This window comes from Schistocerca serialis, chromosome 9 (genome assembly GCF_023864345.2).
Source record: "Schistocerca serialis cubense isolate TAMUIC-IGC-003099 chromosome 9, iqSchSeri2.2, whole genome shotgun sequence".
In the NCBI taxonomy this organism is placed as follows: Eukaryota; Metazoa; Arthropoda; class Insecta; order Orthoptera; family Acrididae; genus Schistocerca; species Schistocerca serialis.
Window position 1 is genome coordinate 161,880,469 of NC_064646.1, and position 17,883 is coordinate 161,898,351.

The 17,883-nt window shown below is 40.5% G+C and overlaps 1 protein-coding gene across 1 annotated transcript in view; it reads right to left on the reverse strand.

Moving 5' to 3' along the window:
- Positions 1–3,273: 3,273 nt before the first annotated feature.
- The window catches only part of LOC126419447 (probable tubulin polyglutamylase TTLL2), a 410,877-nt gene continuing 396,267 nt past the window's right edge, over positions 3,274–17,883 (reverse strand). The window contains exon 12 of the mRNA XM_050086635.1: positions 3,274–4,602. Coding sequence (XP_049942592.1) covers positions 4,449–4,602 — 154 coding nt within the window. The 3' untranslated portion in view covers positions 3,274–4,448. The remainder of the gene's footprint in view (positions 4,603–17,883) is intronic.

The following is a 17,883-nucleotide window of genomic DNA, read 5'->3' on the forward strand; positions in this document are numbered from 1 at the left end:
TGAAGTACGGTATCATTTTCTGGGGAAATGTACACCAGGCCATAACAGTTCTCAGGAAACAAAAGGCAATTATAAGAATAATGAAACAAGTGAGCAGCAGAAAACAATGCAAACCTTTCTTTAAAGATCTAAAGGTCCTACTCTTCCCTGCATTTATATACTGGAAGTAGTCATGCATGTCAAAAATAGCATACTGAGAAAAGAACACCTTTTTCCTCAAAACAAAAGTGTCCATGATTACAGTACCAGGTCAGACAGAGACATACATGTTAGGCTAATTATTGTAACACCACATTATGCCAAAAAGGTGTATATCATGCAGGAACAAAACTTTACGACAAATTACCAAGGCATATAAAATATCTTCCTGAACTACAAAGCTTTAAAAAGTCCGTGACAGCCTACCATCTGAAAAACTGTTACTATTCAATCTCACAGTATCTTATGCAAGAAAAAATGTAACTTGTATATTTAATTGTAGGAAATTCATTATAAATATACAGTATTTCAAAAATTTGTAATTATTAACTGTATAGATTCAATTTGTCATACAAATTTTAATAATGTATGTTTGACGTTTGAAAAACCAATAGCTAAAAAGGTTTTCTGTCCAATATCCTGTGTACAATATGTGTACTGAAAAAGAGATTTATATGGACAAATAAATAAATAAATATTGCACATCAGGCAGAATAGTTTTTTCATGGCCGGTGCTCTCAGGATATTAGCAGTTCTGAGGGAAATGTTGTCTATGCCAGAGATCTTGTTTTGGCTTAGCTATTCCAGTGATGTATCAAATTCTTCCCACTATATCTCTTATCTCATCTTCATCTACTTCCCCTTTTACAATATAGCCATGAAGTTCATTTCCCTTGTACAGTCTCTGTATGTATTCCTTCCGCCTTTCAGTTTTTCCCTTCTTTGCTTACCAAAGAAGATCCATCTGAGCTCTTGAAATTCATACAGATGCTTCTCTTTTTCCAAAGGCCTCGCTGACTTATACATGGATGGTGTCTATCAATCCCCTGGTTATACATGCTTCTGTTGACCTACATTTATCGTCTAGCTGTTCCTGGTTAGCCATTTTGTACTTTACAACTACCTTACCAGTAATATAAGGATCTGAAGCCTTAAAATATAGAACAAAAGAAAAAAAACCTATTCATATTCAAAAGGAACAATTACAAATAAGTTATGTCCCTGTAAGTAACGAACATAGTATAAATGGAAGATCTACAGGGAGTTGCACAAACACTGAAATTTTCGAAGTGCTCAACAGGAGATTATTGCTCATCATATAGCAAGAATTTCAAAGAACAGATTGTCTATTGTAGCATACTCTAGAACAACAGGTGAAATGAGAGGAAGAGGAAGAATCAGAATTGAATGGTGAGAACACATCCAGGATGAACATCTATGAATGGACAAACAATACCTCAACAGAAGGTGTATTATCAATAATATCACTGCCATTGCCACATGTAAAGTAGGTAATATCTATTCTTCTTCCTTATATGTTACTGACGCCCTTAGCTCCACGTAATTCACAAAGAACACAGTTTTTCAGTCTAATAAGGTAGCTGTAGGTTTTTATATACCTATTGTGTATGTGATTTTTGTTTATTTTGAATATTTTCATCATGAATTCAAATGATGTCATACGTGAATTGATCTGTAGACTCCCATTCCTGTAAGAAGCTAGTTTTCATCATCAGTAATGGTATGCTCTTTAACGCTGAGAAACTGAACCCATGATTATAGCTTACATGTGTCAGGAAATGTGTATACTATTGACCAAGTGCAAGTGAGCCACTGAAAACAGCTGCATTTTGTAATCAGATGGCCTCTTAAGAGGTGCTTCATATTTGTCTACTATTATTCATCTGCTGGCAAGACTGAAATTTACATTTATATCTACAAATGAAGAAGCAATGGAGATGAGTAAACTATGCATGTGCATCTGTCATCAATAAAATTTAGTAGTAAATACTGAAGAAGACTGAAGATGCAAGAAGTAAATTAGGTGATGCCACTGAGAATAAGTTATTTGAAAAACTGATTTTTCAGTGGTGTAATTTCTCTTTCGCAATCAGCTTTATATCTATTTGACAGTCACTGGACCGCACAAATGACAAGCAGCCATAGTTAATTTGTGTGTTGACATTTAGTAATGGAACATGTCTTGCATATTGATCAAATCAATGGAGTCTTAGGATCAGAGAATGTAGACATTTCCATTGTACTTTATGCTTTATAAAAATGTAGTGAAGTAAACTGCTAAGTACTTTCATTCACAACATGTTTATTTACACCAAATATGAACACATTGCACTCCCTGATGTAGGGTAGTAATGCCAGAATAACTGTAATCATAGGATTTTTTAAAGCAATGAATAAATTCCACATTTTGTACAATTTTAATATCGTCTGTTAAATATAGTCTAGTGCTATCGAGGTGTGTGAATGCAATAAGTAATTTAAAATGTAAATGCTACTGCAATTTGAAATGTGTGTTGTGAATAGTATGGTAAATTATTACTAATTATTGTCTCCTCCTGTTACAATGTGAGAGATAACATTTTCATGAAATATTTGGTTCTCGAAAAATCTCTCAGCATTAATTGAAAGATAAACTATTAAGACATAATACCCTTTATAGCACAAATTATCACAATGATAACTAACACTCACTGAAAAACTATATAATATTGAAATAAAGCAAAAAATTTGATATTGTATTCTTTTTGAATGAGATGCTGGCATGAAATTGTGTGTTTCTTATTTGTACACAATAGCATGAAAATATTTGCGTACTAATCTTTGATGGAACAGCCTGGGGGAAGAAGATAGATTAAATAAAATATTCATTAAATCAATACCCCATCTATTCCTCCCCTTCTCAGCCAATGTTTTTTCCTCTCTCTCTATCAGTCAATGTATATAAGATAAAACAGAAATGTGTTCTGTGACACGAATTCTTTCAGTTTTTCTTTATTTCCCATATGACAATGTTATAAACTTTAAATAGGGTCAACAATTTATAAGAGAACCCTAGTGCAGTGCTATAGGTCAATGTAAGTGGTAATATATGGCAGTATAGTGGAAGCAATGAGCAGTGTATAGGTACACAAACAAGAGCTTGAAAGCAGTTGTTCAGATTATAAGTTTTCATTGTTCTTCATATCTCTCTCTCTCCCTCTGTTGTACACCCATCCATCCACCCCCCCCCCCCCCCCCCCCACACACACACAAAGAAACAAAACCTCTGCCTGATAAACGAGAGCTGGGTTACAGTGCTTGGACAATGCATGACTGTGCATTTGTGGCTGGTCTGAAGAAGAATGCAAGTTCACATGTTCATTATGGTTGGCTGTGTCCAGCCATTTCATTGTTTGTAATCCACCCAGGATATTCCAGTATTAATGTTAAGAGTTCCATTTCTTGTGCATTGAGGGTCTCTGAAATAGTTTGCACTACATATGAATTGATGATATATTGCATTACCCCACTGTTATCTACTAACAAAGGAATCTGATTTTTTTAGCAAACAAACTTCTGATGTCAACTATAGGCACCATTACATTAATATCAGGTATAAAGGTGTGAGAGGTATCTAGAATGACAAAGGTGCTATTAACTTCTCATAAAGCTTCGTTAGGCGACAGAAGATTATCCTGATTCATAATGTTTAGCAGCGTTGGGAAATAAAATAATTATATTTGTTTTTCTATTCTTCTGAAGTCCGGAAAGTGATTTCTCACCTCTCCGAATGACATTACTCTATTTCACTAATTGTATTGTGGGCAATATACAGAAATTTTCAAGTTCTCCTGCTTATAGTCTCACACAGCTTTTAACATACAATTCGTTGACACAATCAGCACTAGAAAAACATTTCTTACACATGCATATTCCCCATGTAAATAAGAAATGTAAGTATACCCTGATAAGCCACCAGTGTCTCGTTCCTGCTGTTGAACTAGAACATAAAAGAATGTGTTCCATATCACTAACTAAGCTAGAAAATGAATTTTGAGATTCTGCGGCATTATAGTCAACTGTTGATTAATGAAGATACTGCCAGTACATTTTTAATTTTCCTCAATACTTGTGCTTTATATGTCTTATAGGTTATTTAAAACCGTTATAAACTACCTTCTTCCACCAGGGTTGGAATAACTTTATAGTGTAGCTGTATAAGTGTCTAAATGTGTGTGTTTTCATTTTGTTAACTGCACTTCCCGGTCGAAAAATATTCAAAGGTGGCAGTTTTAAATGATTAACCTAATATACTCTCTTTGTTTCTCGAATTTGAGTTAGAGTCACACCTTCACTTAAACCTGGGAAAAAGTGTAATTCATTACACTTTTTTACTGAATACTCTTAACGTTTTTCTTTTAAATATTAACGCTTTTGGCTGATTGCTTTCCGCCTTCCGGTCATCGGCACTAACAAGGCGGCACCCAGACTTCGGCACTAATGGCGAGTGCATCCCGCATGGCAGCGCTGTAGTCGGCGTCGGAGAGCTGTGGACTTCGCCGGTAGATGTCTCGCGCTGCTTTGACGTAGCGGGTGACTGCAGCAACGACGTCGCGAACCTCTCTGGAAAAAGTCGAAATACATTTGCTTTCATCATTGCCATAAATACCGTACGAGAAATTAAGTATCACCACAGCACACTAAAAAAAAATCTTCAAGAACATTGCCGTTGTGGACCTTTGTGAAATCGTACTTGCATACAAGAAAGCAATAGATATAATGCTCCCTTTATACTCAAACTTTTTCTCTTCCAGAATATACGTTACAAGGAAATAGAAACCACTGTCGCCGAGATGAGTCTGCACCAGATCATTTACTGGCGAGCTACAAACTATTCGATATAGCGCTACACAGCTCCCATAATTGACGTGATCACCATTGTCTTCGACACTACCTCTGCCTCCATGTTTAAATGTTGAAAACTATGCGAGATAGTAGGGACAGAGAGGCAAATGGCAATACAGAAAAGGAAACTGGGGCAAATACAAAGAGACAATACATGACGACATTGCCCTCTCCAAAGCCATAACTAACGACTTTGTCTGTATCATCAACAGACCAGAAAAAAGTATCAGATAGCGACAGACGAAGCAATCTCGCAAAAGATGGTAGACTACTGGCAGCCGGCAACCATGCGTTGGTTAGCGAAAAGAAACTCCTCTTTAGGCAAGTGGGAAGCTCCAACATCCATGCCCTAAAGCTCCAATCGAACCGGCTCAACTGCCAAATAAAATATATATCTCGGAACATAGGCAACGACAGTGGCGGGAAACATGCCGAAAGCTAGATTACAGAAATGGGGCAATGTTCCGGCGTTCCTTCTAAAGCCATGATGCTAACAGCAAAACTCTGACAGCAAGGAACGAGCCGGCCATCGACAACAGACATCACGTAAAAGCATTCAAGGACGTCTTGCAAGAGGTATTTGCTTACTCCTAAGAATTCAAATTTAACGACTACTTCAATCAAAATGGTTCAAATGGCTCTGAGCACTATGGGACTAACATCTGAGGTCATCAGTCCCCTAGAACTTAGAACTAATCAAACCTAACTAATCTAAGGACATCACACACATCCATGCCCGAGGCAGGATTCGAACCTGCGACAGCAGCGGTCGCGCGGTTCCAGACTGAAGCGCCTAGAACCACTCGACCACTCCGGACGGCCTACTTCAGTCAGCCGGTAGGAACAGAGGTAACGTTTCCTCTGACAACCTGCGTAAGAGATTCCGGGGACGAATCCTCATTAAGAAGCCAATAAGACACAAAGAAATGAAGAACGCGGTATTAACAGGTTGGTGGTATCTAGCAACTAGTAAAAACACAATAAAACGCACGCCAGGTAACCTCATTTAACGTCACCCACCAATACTGATACAATTTTTTGAGTACTGCCTGAAAGTCGAGGCGCTCCCACGTGCATGGGAAACAGGAAAAATCATTAATTACGAACTCCAGTCATACCGACCCATCTCCCTTCTTGACGTCATGGCGAAGCCATGGGACAGAATATTAACCTACAGCCAATAGCGAAGGAAAGCTGCTTCTCCTCCCTATCTAAGAAGGCTCCAGACGCAACTACAGCACAACTCATTCGCTGTTTAAGCCCACCTACTGTCGTACATATGACACGTCCATATGACATAAACGTAGCACACTGCACAGTAGCGTTATACCTCGAGTTCGAGAGCGTCTTCTGTAAACTTTCACACTTTGGCCACTTCCACAGGCTGCTAAACATCGGCAATCCACTCAAACTGGTCTGAATAATCATAGCACATATGACGGGTTGCATGCGCAAGTCGCTGAGAAAACATAAGGCCCCATTCACAGCAAATATATCCCATTCAACTGCAAGCGCCGAGCAGGTATGCCTGTAAGCGGATTAACTTCATATTGGTGTACCGGATTAAGGCTGCAGAGCTTACAACGAAAACAGATAAATATCTACAACAGCTGGATAACTGGATGGCGAAATAGTTAATTCGGTCCAAACTAGTCGAAATCCAAACAATACTTTTCTGGGATAGAAACAACACCGAGAAGTGCCAATGAGATGAAAGGGATACATGATCGAGACTTTTGTTCCAGTGTATTGACAAGTACCAGAACGAAGACAAGGATCCCAAAAGAGCAAAGAAGGCTGTGAGACGACGTCAGCCAATAGCCCACTGACAAGAACCACACCACGACTGGAGCAACCTCCAGTTGAAGAAAACATAAACACCGCTCCTGCCAGCCTCGACCGCACAGTATTCGCACAGTTGTAGACCGACACTATGATAGCAGTTATTAGTGATCCATACCAATTGCTTAAAGGGAGTTAGAAATGAAAATTTTTTTCACATCTTTGGATTTTTATCTCATTATAAAATTTGCAATTTTCCGGAATAAAATGATATATGTATCACTTATAAACTCACATAGGAAGTATGTTACTTTATTCTTTTAAGTAAAATCAACACCAGTTGAAAATGTTCAAATTTTTACACACATTACTTCAAGATTTAATAAAATCGGTAATTTTTTATATAGAAGGCTGTGTATTGGTGTTTTATAAAGGTTAAATGAAGTCAAAAACAGCACCATATCGTTTCAAAGTATAAACATGCGTTGTATGTCGAAGTGCTAACGTTTTTTCGAGAAAATGTGATGAATAGATTGGTCAATTTCTCAAAAAGTAAATTAAGAAGGCAAAATGAAGTGTTTTTAAGGAACATGGATTTTATGGCAGCATATTTTCGATTAAAGGGAAACTCTGTGTTGAACATGTGGCACGTGAAGTTACAGAAAATAAAATAGAGGCAAACTGTCAGTAGGCAGAGAAACGCCCATTAGTGCTTCAAAGATTAAAATAAAACGTTGTGATACACAGTTTTCTCAAAACGAAAGTGATGAAGGTTATATGCTGATAGATTTACGCATCCTAATGGGAGGGCCAGTTAGATGAAAACAGTGAGGTATCAAATAGACTAGATGGGAAACTTATCATTAATTGTGCCAGTTGTAAATGCACTCATTCATTTTGGAATTCTGATAAGTGTAAAGATAATTATTTTGAAGTAAATGTTAGTTGGTTTTATGGACTGAGAACTATTGGCAAAGGACACAATGCAGCAGAAACAACTAGTGCCATGATGAATATGCCGCACCCACCTTGTAAAAGCGACAAGTATGCAGGATTTATTGGAGCTGCTGTGGAATCTGTTGCATGTGAGTCAATGAAGGGTGTTGCAAACGAAGCTGTTGAAATAAATTAAGGTATTACTGACATACCAGTAGCTTTTGATGGCATGTGGCAGAAGTGCAGCTACAGTTCTAATTCTGTTGCTACGGTGACCTGTGTGGATATAATATATTTCCAGATTTTAACCAAATATTATTATAAGTATAAATCAGGGAATAAAGAAGGGCATATCTGTGACAGAAATTATGAAGGAACAAGTGGTGGTATGGAGGCCTCTGCAGCTATTGAAATTTTTAGTCGATCTGAGAACAAAAGAGGAATGTGTCACACTAAGTTCTTAGGTGATGGACACTCGAATGCATGTAACAGTGTAGTAGTCACTCAGCCTTATGGTGAGAAGATTATCACAAAATGGAATGTGTTGGTCATGTCCATAAGAGGATGAGCACCAAGTTGAGGAAGTTGAAACAAAGTTTGAGACAAGAAACTTCCTGATTGTAAAATCATAATAGGCAGGCTGACACACAAAATTATTGCTGAACTACAGCAGTATTATGGGATGGCCATTAGAAGTAATACTGAGGATTTGTTGAAAATGAAGCAGTCAGTGTGGGCTACCTTCTTCCACAACCTGTCAACTGATGAAAAGCCAGTACACCACTTTGCCCTCCTGGACCTGATTCATGGTGCAATTACCGCAATGCCCAGTACTCAAACAGTTCATACAGCCATAAACATTCCATCCCAGCAGCAGTCATGGATATCATAAAACCTATTTATAGAGACCTGGCAAATCCTGAATTACTGAAGAAGTGTCTGTATGGTCAGACTCAAAATACCAATGAGTCGTTCAATAATCTTATGTGGACTTCCTTACCAAAAAAACGTGTTTGTTGGAATGAAGACACTAAAGTGGCGCGTCAGTGATGCTATTATTGCTTTTAATGATGGCATTGGTAGGGTGAAAGTGCTACAGCATATGGAAATTAATCCTGGAGCAAACTGCATCAGAGAACTTGAATGGATGGACAAGGTTCTCATTGATAAAGCAGAATATGCAGCACAGTTGGCCACAATGATGGAGTCCAGAAAGAAGAAAAACTTGGAAAAAGATCAAGAGGATGATACATAGTATGGTACAGGGTGCTTCTGAGTGACTAAAAATAAAAAATTAAGCATATATTAAGTGAGTTACAGTCTTCTGAAAGCCATTCCTGAAAGTTAACATTTTCTGTTGCATTTTTCCCTAAATCTCAGAAACCACTTCGAGTAGAGTATTCAAATTTTCAAGGAGTAATAATATACTCCTGAGTCTACTGAACTAAGAGAAGAACATAATGTTATGTATAAATAAAATTATTTAGGATAACATACAAAAAGTGCACGAAATTTTAACCATGTAATTAAAAAAATGTATTTCCGAAAGCAATGGCTGAAATGCAATTATCGTAGTTCAGCAGGTTCAGAAAATACAGTTTAATGTCCTGTAAAAGTTTCATGTCAATGGCTACACTGGTTCCTGAAATACAGGGAAGCCAAGTCACTAAATTTAACATTGTCAGGATGGGGTGTTCTAACTCCACTTAAATGGACATTGTTTATAGCGAAGAACATTACTTGTTTGCATGTCGCCCAGCGCTTGCGACTCCGTTGTAAATTCAAAGTTAGGTATTGTCAGTCTTCTTATTTGTAATAAAAATTATTAATGTGATTTGCTTGAATGGTTGTATAGCATTCCGAGAACGCAGCATCCTTGAGGCGCCCTATAAGAGAGGAATGGGCAGGATCCCACAACTTTGGCATGCACCTCTAACTCTGCAAGACTCAGCCATATGCCATGAGATGTACGAGGCGTGTTTTTTAAGTTAGTACCATTTTGCTACACCGCGGCCGCAGCGCTGCGGTCGGCGTTCTGCGCATAGGCACTCGGTAGCTTACATCTGTTGTCTACGGAGGATGCTAAGTTCACCCAACCTGGATATGATGTGACGTCATTATGACGTATATACGCTTTAGTCGATTAACACATCTATCGACTTTTAACGAACGTTCGAGATTCTAAACTGTCGTCAGCTAGTGGTTTGTTTTGACACGTGCGATTTTGATAACAGCTCAGTGTGGCAGCGTATATGTATTTCGCCAAAATAAAAGTAAAGGAGCTGGATATTAATAGAAATATTCCTGACCGTGGCCTTGAAAACACCACGGACAACACGTTTCGTAAAAAAGTGAAGTCTTCTTATGTCGCGACCAGATTAGATTGTGTGATTGCTGTATTGAGCGCTTACGCCGAAAATAATATTTCTTTATAATCAATATTTTAGTATGGTTTCATACAATTGGTCTTGTCAGTACATATTATATTGTAGCAGCATACTCTTGCTGACTTTTTTTTCTTAATTTATATAGCTGAAAGAGAACTCGTGCAAGTTTGTTAGCTAAGTAATTTATATGTCCATCCCAAGATAGTCTTTTATCAACCATAATTCCTAGTAATTTTACACTCGGACCGCAGAGACAGGTACCTTAGTGTCCAGTAATGACTGGTGTGTAGAATGATTGAATTTCGAACTTAAAAAGAAAAATACGAGGCATTGTTGAATAAAAATCGTCGACCGGAGATGAAATACGAGGGGAAATGGATTTCTCAATGAAATCTTAAACAAAGGTTAGTGTCTTGACGCATCTAAAGATTTTGGCTGCTGAGTGCTTCTCCTCACCGAGTACGAATAACCGACGCACTTCAGCTGGGTCAGAAGTACATCAATTTCTGCTTGAGATTCACAATAACCACGCAATTGCCCGTCGTCATCGATGCTGAACTCTTTCAGCTTTTTCTCATTAGTCTCTCGAATGCTGAACACATAATTAGAGACGAGCAAACGAAAAACAACGCACATGACACAAACATAGTACAATACACGATTTAAACGCAAGGAACGCAAAACACATTTAAACGAATGGCGCAGAGCACAGCACTACCCTGTCACAACCTCTCGAAATTTCACAAAAGTCGAATAGTCGATATGCGGTTTCTATCGTTTTCGATGTAGCGTGTATACGTCATAATGACGTCACATCGTATCCAAGTCCGGTGAACTTAGCACCCTCCGTTGTCTACGCACTGACGCCATTACAGTCTGATTCTTCCTTGTTTACGTTGTGTAATGAGTGTTTAAGATGCCTCCGATAATCGTGAGTCCAGCCGACTGTGAAGTACGGGCTGTTATCAGATTTCTTAGTGCTAAAGGCCTAAAAGCGATCGATATTCATCGTGAGATCTGTACAGTTTGCGGAGAAAACATTATGAGTGATGGAATGGTAAGAAAGTAGGTGAGAGCATTTAAAGATGGCCGCACAAATCTGCATGATGAACAACGCAGTGGGAGTCCTTCGGTCGTTAATGAAAGTTTGGTGCAGGAAGTGGACAACAAGGTGAGAGAAAACAGACGCTTTACGATTTCCTCCTTGCGGGATGATTTTCCTAATGTTTCTCGTAGTGTTTTGTATGGCATTGTGACAGAGCACTTGTATTACCGAAAATTGTGCATACATTGGGTACCAAAAATATTGACAGATGTTCACAAAACCAAACGTTTAGACAGTGCATTGACTTTCCTTGAGTGGTACCACAACGCTGGTGATGGTTTCTTAAGCCAAACTGTTATGGGCAATGAAACATGGGTGGCCTACGTCACATGAGAATCAAAGCAACAGTCCATGGAAAGGCAGCATTCAGATTCACCCAGAAAAGTGAAGTTCAAGCAAACAATTTCTGCCCAGAAAATCATGTGCACAAAAAAATGGTTCAAATAGATCTGAGCACTATGGGACTTAACTGCAGAGGTCATCAGTCCCCTAGAACTTAGAACTACTTAAACCTAACTAACCTAAGGACATCACACACATCCATGCCTGAGGTAGGATTCGTACCTGCGACCGTAGCGGTGGCGCTGTTTCAATCATGTGCACAGTTTTTTGGGACAGAAAAACAGTATTGCTTGTGGAATGTCTGCCTCGTAATGAGAAAGTCAATGCAGCAGTTTACTGTAAGACATTGCACAATCTGCGCCGTTCAATTTAGAAAAAAGACGTGGCAAGTTGAGCAAGGACATCGTTTTGCTGCGAGACATGTGGCGAATCAGACCAAAGATCTCATCACATCTTTTCGATGGGGAACTCTAGATCATCCTCCATACAGCCCCAATGTTGCGCCCAGTGACTACCATCTGTTCCTGCACTTGATGAAACACCTGGACAGTCAGCGTCTTCAAGACAATGACAAAGTCAAAACAGTGGTGATGCAGTGGTTAACAAGTCAGGTGGCAGACTTCTATGAGGAGGGTATTCAAAAACTGGTACAACGTTATGACAAGTGCCTCAATATCGACGGAAATTATGTAGAAAAGTAGGTTAAGGTACAGGCTTTCATGTAAAAATAAAATTATTGAGATATCTTAGCACGTCTTTATTTAATTTCAAAACGGTACTTACTTAAAAAACACGCCTAGTATTTAGACAATTATTTGAACGGTAGCACTCACCTAATCCACATCCTGAAAGAAGTCCGATTGAGACAAAACCTTATTAAGACAGGTGCAGGCAGTTTCCACGGACGCTCGACTGGGAAAGTCATACACAAACGTATAAAACATTTATACATCCGATTTCTGTGTATGCTGGTGCCCCACGGGATAGCACGCCGCAACAGTATGCTCAAAAACGATATCCAACATAATATCACCTCCTTTGCAGTCTCCAATGTCTACACCTGCAAACCATCAGCGATAATGTCTATCAGATCGCAAAATTCGAACCATTACAAACGCGACTAGTTCTGCTTAGTGTGAGATGCGGAAGGCATCTGTTACTAAATCAACTAAGATGACTCAAACACAAATACACTGCCGCATGAAACATGACTTGAGACTTACGTTAGAGATGGGAAAAATCGATCGAAAACAGCCGATTTAGTCGGTTGTCGGTAAACAATCGACTCATTCAGTTGTATGAGGGGCGAAAACGAGACACATAGAGCCGGCCCATGTGGCCGTGCGGTTCTAGGCGCTTCAGTGTGGAACCGCGTGACCGCTACGGTCGCAGGTACGAATCCTGCCTCGGACATGGATGTGTGTGATGTCCTTAGGTTAGTTAGGTTTAAGTAGTTCTAAGTTCTAGGGGACTGATGACCACTGATGTTAAGTCCCGTAGTGCTCAGAGTCATTTTTCGAGACACATAGAAAAAGAGTTAGTAAACAGTTTATTGTTTCAAAATTACTCTCCGTAACTGTTAATACATTTATCACTCTATAAGACAGGACAGTTGGCGACTTCATGAAAAATGTTGCAATTGCCTACTGCACCTCTTCGTCTGGAGTGAATCGACGGCCATGAATGTCTCTTTCTTTGGGACTCCAAAATTATGGAAACTGCGTGGAGAGATCGGAACTGTATGAAGGATGTACAATGCCTTTCCATCGAAACTCCTGCAGCTTAATCGAAACATCTTTTGCAGTGTGTGGGCAGGCATTATCCAGTAACAGAAAGATGCTGTCCACCAACATTCCTGGGCATTTGAACTTGATGGCACGCTTCAGTTTTTGCAAAGTGGCCACGTACAGAGCATTGACAGTCTTGTCTCATAGTGGGATAAATGTATTGACAGTTATGGCGACTACTTCTGAAACTATAAACAGTTTACTTACGTTTTCCACATTTATCTCGTTTTCATTTCACTTTTTAGTTTTACGTATTGGTTGCATTATGCATTCATTGTTTTGATTGAAACCAGTCTAAGGGATGAATCGAATGAAAACAGTCGATTCATTTGGTTGTAGCTTTATATATTGATTGGACTTGATTGCATGTTCTTTTGAGTGAAGCCAGTCTTTAGGAGCAAACAGATGAAAACAGACGACGTGCTCCGACGTATTCAGTTCTGAGCGTAAACATTCGAACGTTTTGCCATTGATAAATCATTACTGCACTCTGCTATATCGCGTCTTGTTACTGTTATTGCCATCCGAATATTTGATTTTTGTTGAGGGACAATATATAGCTTTTAGTTCAGTTTTTCATCCTTGTTTATGAATAGGCGTTCTTTTTCTTTTCTTTTTTTTTCGTAGTGAAGCTGGTGTCCGGACCAGAATACCGAAACGGTCAGTGGCGTGGAAATGAAAGAAACTGTATGACTGAACAAAAAGTGAACCTCAAGATAAATTCAGTGCGATGTAGAGTATATACAAGGATTGAAACTTTAATAGTGGCAACTATTTATTTACAGCTCGTACAAAATAGATATGTGTTTCAAAGTTTTACTGACTTAAGTAGCCACCAGGATTGTGTATAACCCGTTGCCAGCATCGTGGAAGTCGTAGGATACTCTTAGCAGTGCCAGTTGCGTTGACAGTTCGAGTGGCGCAGTCTATTGGCCGACAAATTTGTAGCAGTTCTGAAGCGAATGCCATGAAGTATTTCCTTCAGTTTACGAGGTGCATTCAAGTTCTAAGGCCTCCGATTTTTTTTTCTCTGGACCGGAAAGAGAGATTGTTTTAAAATGAGGCTGCGTTCATTGTCAATACATCCCAGAGATGGCAGCACCACACGGCAGATGGAATTTTACAGCCAGCAGCGAGAATGAGAACTGTTTTAAATACTTAAAATGGCGACGTTTTCCTTACTTGAACAGCGTGCAATCACTCGTTTTCTGAATTTGCGTGGTGTGAAACCAATTGAAATTCATCGGCAGTTGAAGGAGACATGTGGTGATGGAGTTATTGATGTGTCGAAAGTGCGTTCATGGGTGCGACAGTTTAATGAAGGCAGAACATCATGTGACAACAAACTGAAACAACCTCGGGCTCGCACAAGCCGGTCTGACGACATTATCGAAAAAGTGGAGAGAATTGTTTTGGGGGATCGCCGAATGACTGTTGAACAGATCGCCTCCGGAGTTGGCATTTCTGTGGGTTCTGTGCACACAATCCTGCATGACGACCTGAAAATGCGAAAAGTGTCATCCAGGTGGGTGCCACGAATGCTGACGGACGACCACATGGCTGCCCGTGTGGCATGTTGCCAAGCAATGTTGACGCGCAACGACAGCATGAATGGGACTTTCTTTTCGCTGGTTGTGACAATGGACGAGACGTGGATGCCAATTTTCAATCCAGAAACAAAGCGCCAGTCAGCTCAATGGAAGCACACAGATTCACCGCCACCAAAAAAATTTCGGGTAACCGCCAGTGCTGAAAAAATGATGGTGTCCATGTTCTGGGACAGCGAGGGCGTAATCCTTACCCATTGCGTTCCAAAGGGCACTACGGTAACAGGTGCATCCTACGAAAATGTTTTGAAGAACAAATTCCTTCCTGCACTGCAACAAAAACGTCTGGGAAGGGCTGTGCGTGTGCTGTTTCACCAAGACAACGCACCCGCACATCGAGCTAACGTTACGCAACAGTTTCTTCGTGATAACAACTTTGAAGTGATTCCTCATGCTCCCTACTCACCTGACCTGGCTCCTAGTGACTTTTGGCTTTTTCCAACAATGAAAGACACTCTCCGTGGCCGCACATTCACCAGCCGTGCTGCTATTGCCTCAGCGATTTTCCAGTGGTCAATACAGACTCCTAGAGAAGCCTTCGCCGCTGCCATGGAATCATGGCGTCAGCGTTGTGAAAAATGTGTGCGTCTGCAGGGCGATTACGTCGAGAAGTAACGCCAGTTTCATCAATTTCGGATGAGTAGTTAATTAGAAAAAAAATCGGAGGCCTTAGAACTTGAACGCACCTCGTAGAAATCGAGTTGAACGCACGAGGGCTTAAGTCAGGGGAGTGCAGGAGTTGGTATAGCACTTTGGACCCCATCAGTCAAACAAATCAGTAACAGCTTGCACTGTATGTGCTTGAGCATTGGCCTGCAAAATGATGGTCCGGTTCTGCAGAAAGTGTCATCACTTCTGTCTCTATGCTGGTCATAGGTTGTGTTCCAAAAATGAACAGCACAGAGACAGAAGTGATGACATTTTCGGCAGGATCTGACCATCATTTTGCAGGACAAAGCTCAAGCACGTACAGTGCAAGCTGTTACTGATTTGTTTGACTGATGGGGCTGCTACGTGCTATACCACTTACTGCACTCCCCTGACTTAAGCCCTGGTGAGTTTAGCTCGTTTTCTAAACTGAAGGAAACACTTCATGTCATTCGCTTCAGAACTGATACGAATTCGTCGGGCAATAGACCACACCACTCGAACTGTCTACGCAACTGGCACTGCTAAGAGTATCCTACGACTTCCACATCGCTGGCAACGGGTTATACAAAATGCTGGTGACTACTTTGAAGGTCAGTAAAACTTTGAAACACGTATAAATTTTGTATGAGCTGTAACTAAGTAGTTGCCACTATTAAAGTTCAAACCCTCGTACAAGGATGATTCAGATTATGAAACTATGTTAATTAAAGAACTTCAAAGAAAATTAACGATTGACGAGAGATATTTCTCGTGAAAAATACTTCTGACTGTTGACAGTGTATGCTTAAAAAGCAAGTGATTAAGATCACCAAACAGTTTACAAATTTATATCTTTTATGCTTTCTAGAATGAGATTTTTACTCTGAAGCGGAATGTGCGCTGATACGAAACTTCCTGGCAAAATAAAACTGTGTGGCGGACCGAGAATCGAACTCAGCCTTATGCCTTTTGTGGGAAAGTGCTCTACCAACTGAGCTACCCAAGTACGACTCACGACTCGTCCTCACAGTTTCAATTCTGCCAGTACTTCGACTCCTACCTTCCAAACTTCACAGAACCACTTGCAGAATTAGCACTCCTGGAAGAAAGGATATTGCGGAGACATGGCTTAGCCACAGCCTGGGGGATCTTTCCAGAATGAGATTTTCACTCTGCAGGGGATTGTGCGCTGATATGAAACTTCCAGACAGATTAAAACTGTGTGCTGGACTGAGACTCGAACTCGAGACCTTTGTCTTTCGCAGGCAAGTGCTCTACCAACTGAGTTACTTACGCACGTTTCACGACTCGTCCTCACAACTTCAATTCTGCCAGTGCCTCGTTTCCTACCTTCCAAACTTCACAGAAGCTCATCTGCGAACCTTGCAGAACTAACACTCCTGGAAGAAAGGATATTGCAGAGACATGGCTTATCCACAGCCTGGGGTATGTTTCCTGAATGATATTTTCACTCTGCAGCAGAGTGTGTGCTGATATGAAACTTCCTGGAAGATTAAAACTGTGTACCAGACCGAGACTCGAACTCGGGACCTTGGTCTTTCCCGGGCAAGTGCTCTACCAACTGAGCTACTCAAGCACGACTCACGACCCGTCCTCACAGCTTCAATTCTGCCAGTACCCCATCCCCTACCTCCCAAACTTCACAAAGCTCTTCTGCGAATCTTGCAGAACTAGCACTCCTGGAAGACCTCCAGGCTGTGGCTAAGCCATGTCTCCGCAATATCCTTTCTTCCAGGAGTGCTAGTTCTGCAAGGTTCGCAGAAGAGCTTCTGTGAAGTTTGGAAGGCAGGAGACGAGGTACTGGCAGAATTGAAGCTGTGAGGATGGGTCGTGAGTCGTGCTTGGGTAGCTTAGTTGGTAGAGCACTTGCCCGAGAAAGACAAAGGTCCGGAGTTCGAGTCCCGGTCTGATACACAGTTTTAATCTTACAGGATGTTTTATATGCTTTCTGTTCACATCACCTCAGCATTTACAGTAACACCACCTCCTCCGTACTACACATAATAGCAGTCGCCAAACCGAAACCATTCCATCGGATTGCCACATGTTAGAGCGTGATTCACCACTCCAAATCACTTGTTTTCGGTATTCCATTGTCCACTGGCGTTGCTCTTTGCACCATCTCAATCGCCGCTTACCATTGACTACATAAATGTGTTGCTAATGAGGAGATAGAGGAAGAGGAGATAGGTATTTAATGTCCCATCTACGACGAGGTCATTAGATACGGAGAACAAGTTCGGTTCCGGAAAGGGTGGAGAAGGAAGGAAGTCGTGCCTTTCGGGCATTTACCTTAAGCAATTTAGGGTAATCACGGACGGTCAGACGTGGGTTTGAACTGTCGTCCTCCCGAATGCGAGTCCACTGAGCTAACAACTGCGCTACCCCGTTCGGTGGTCATG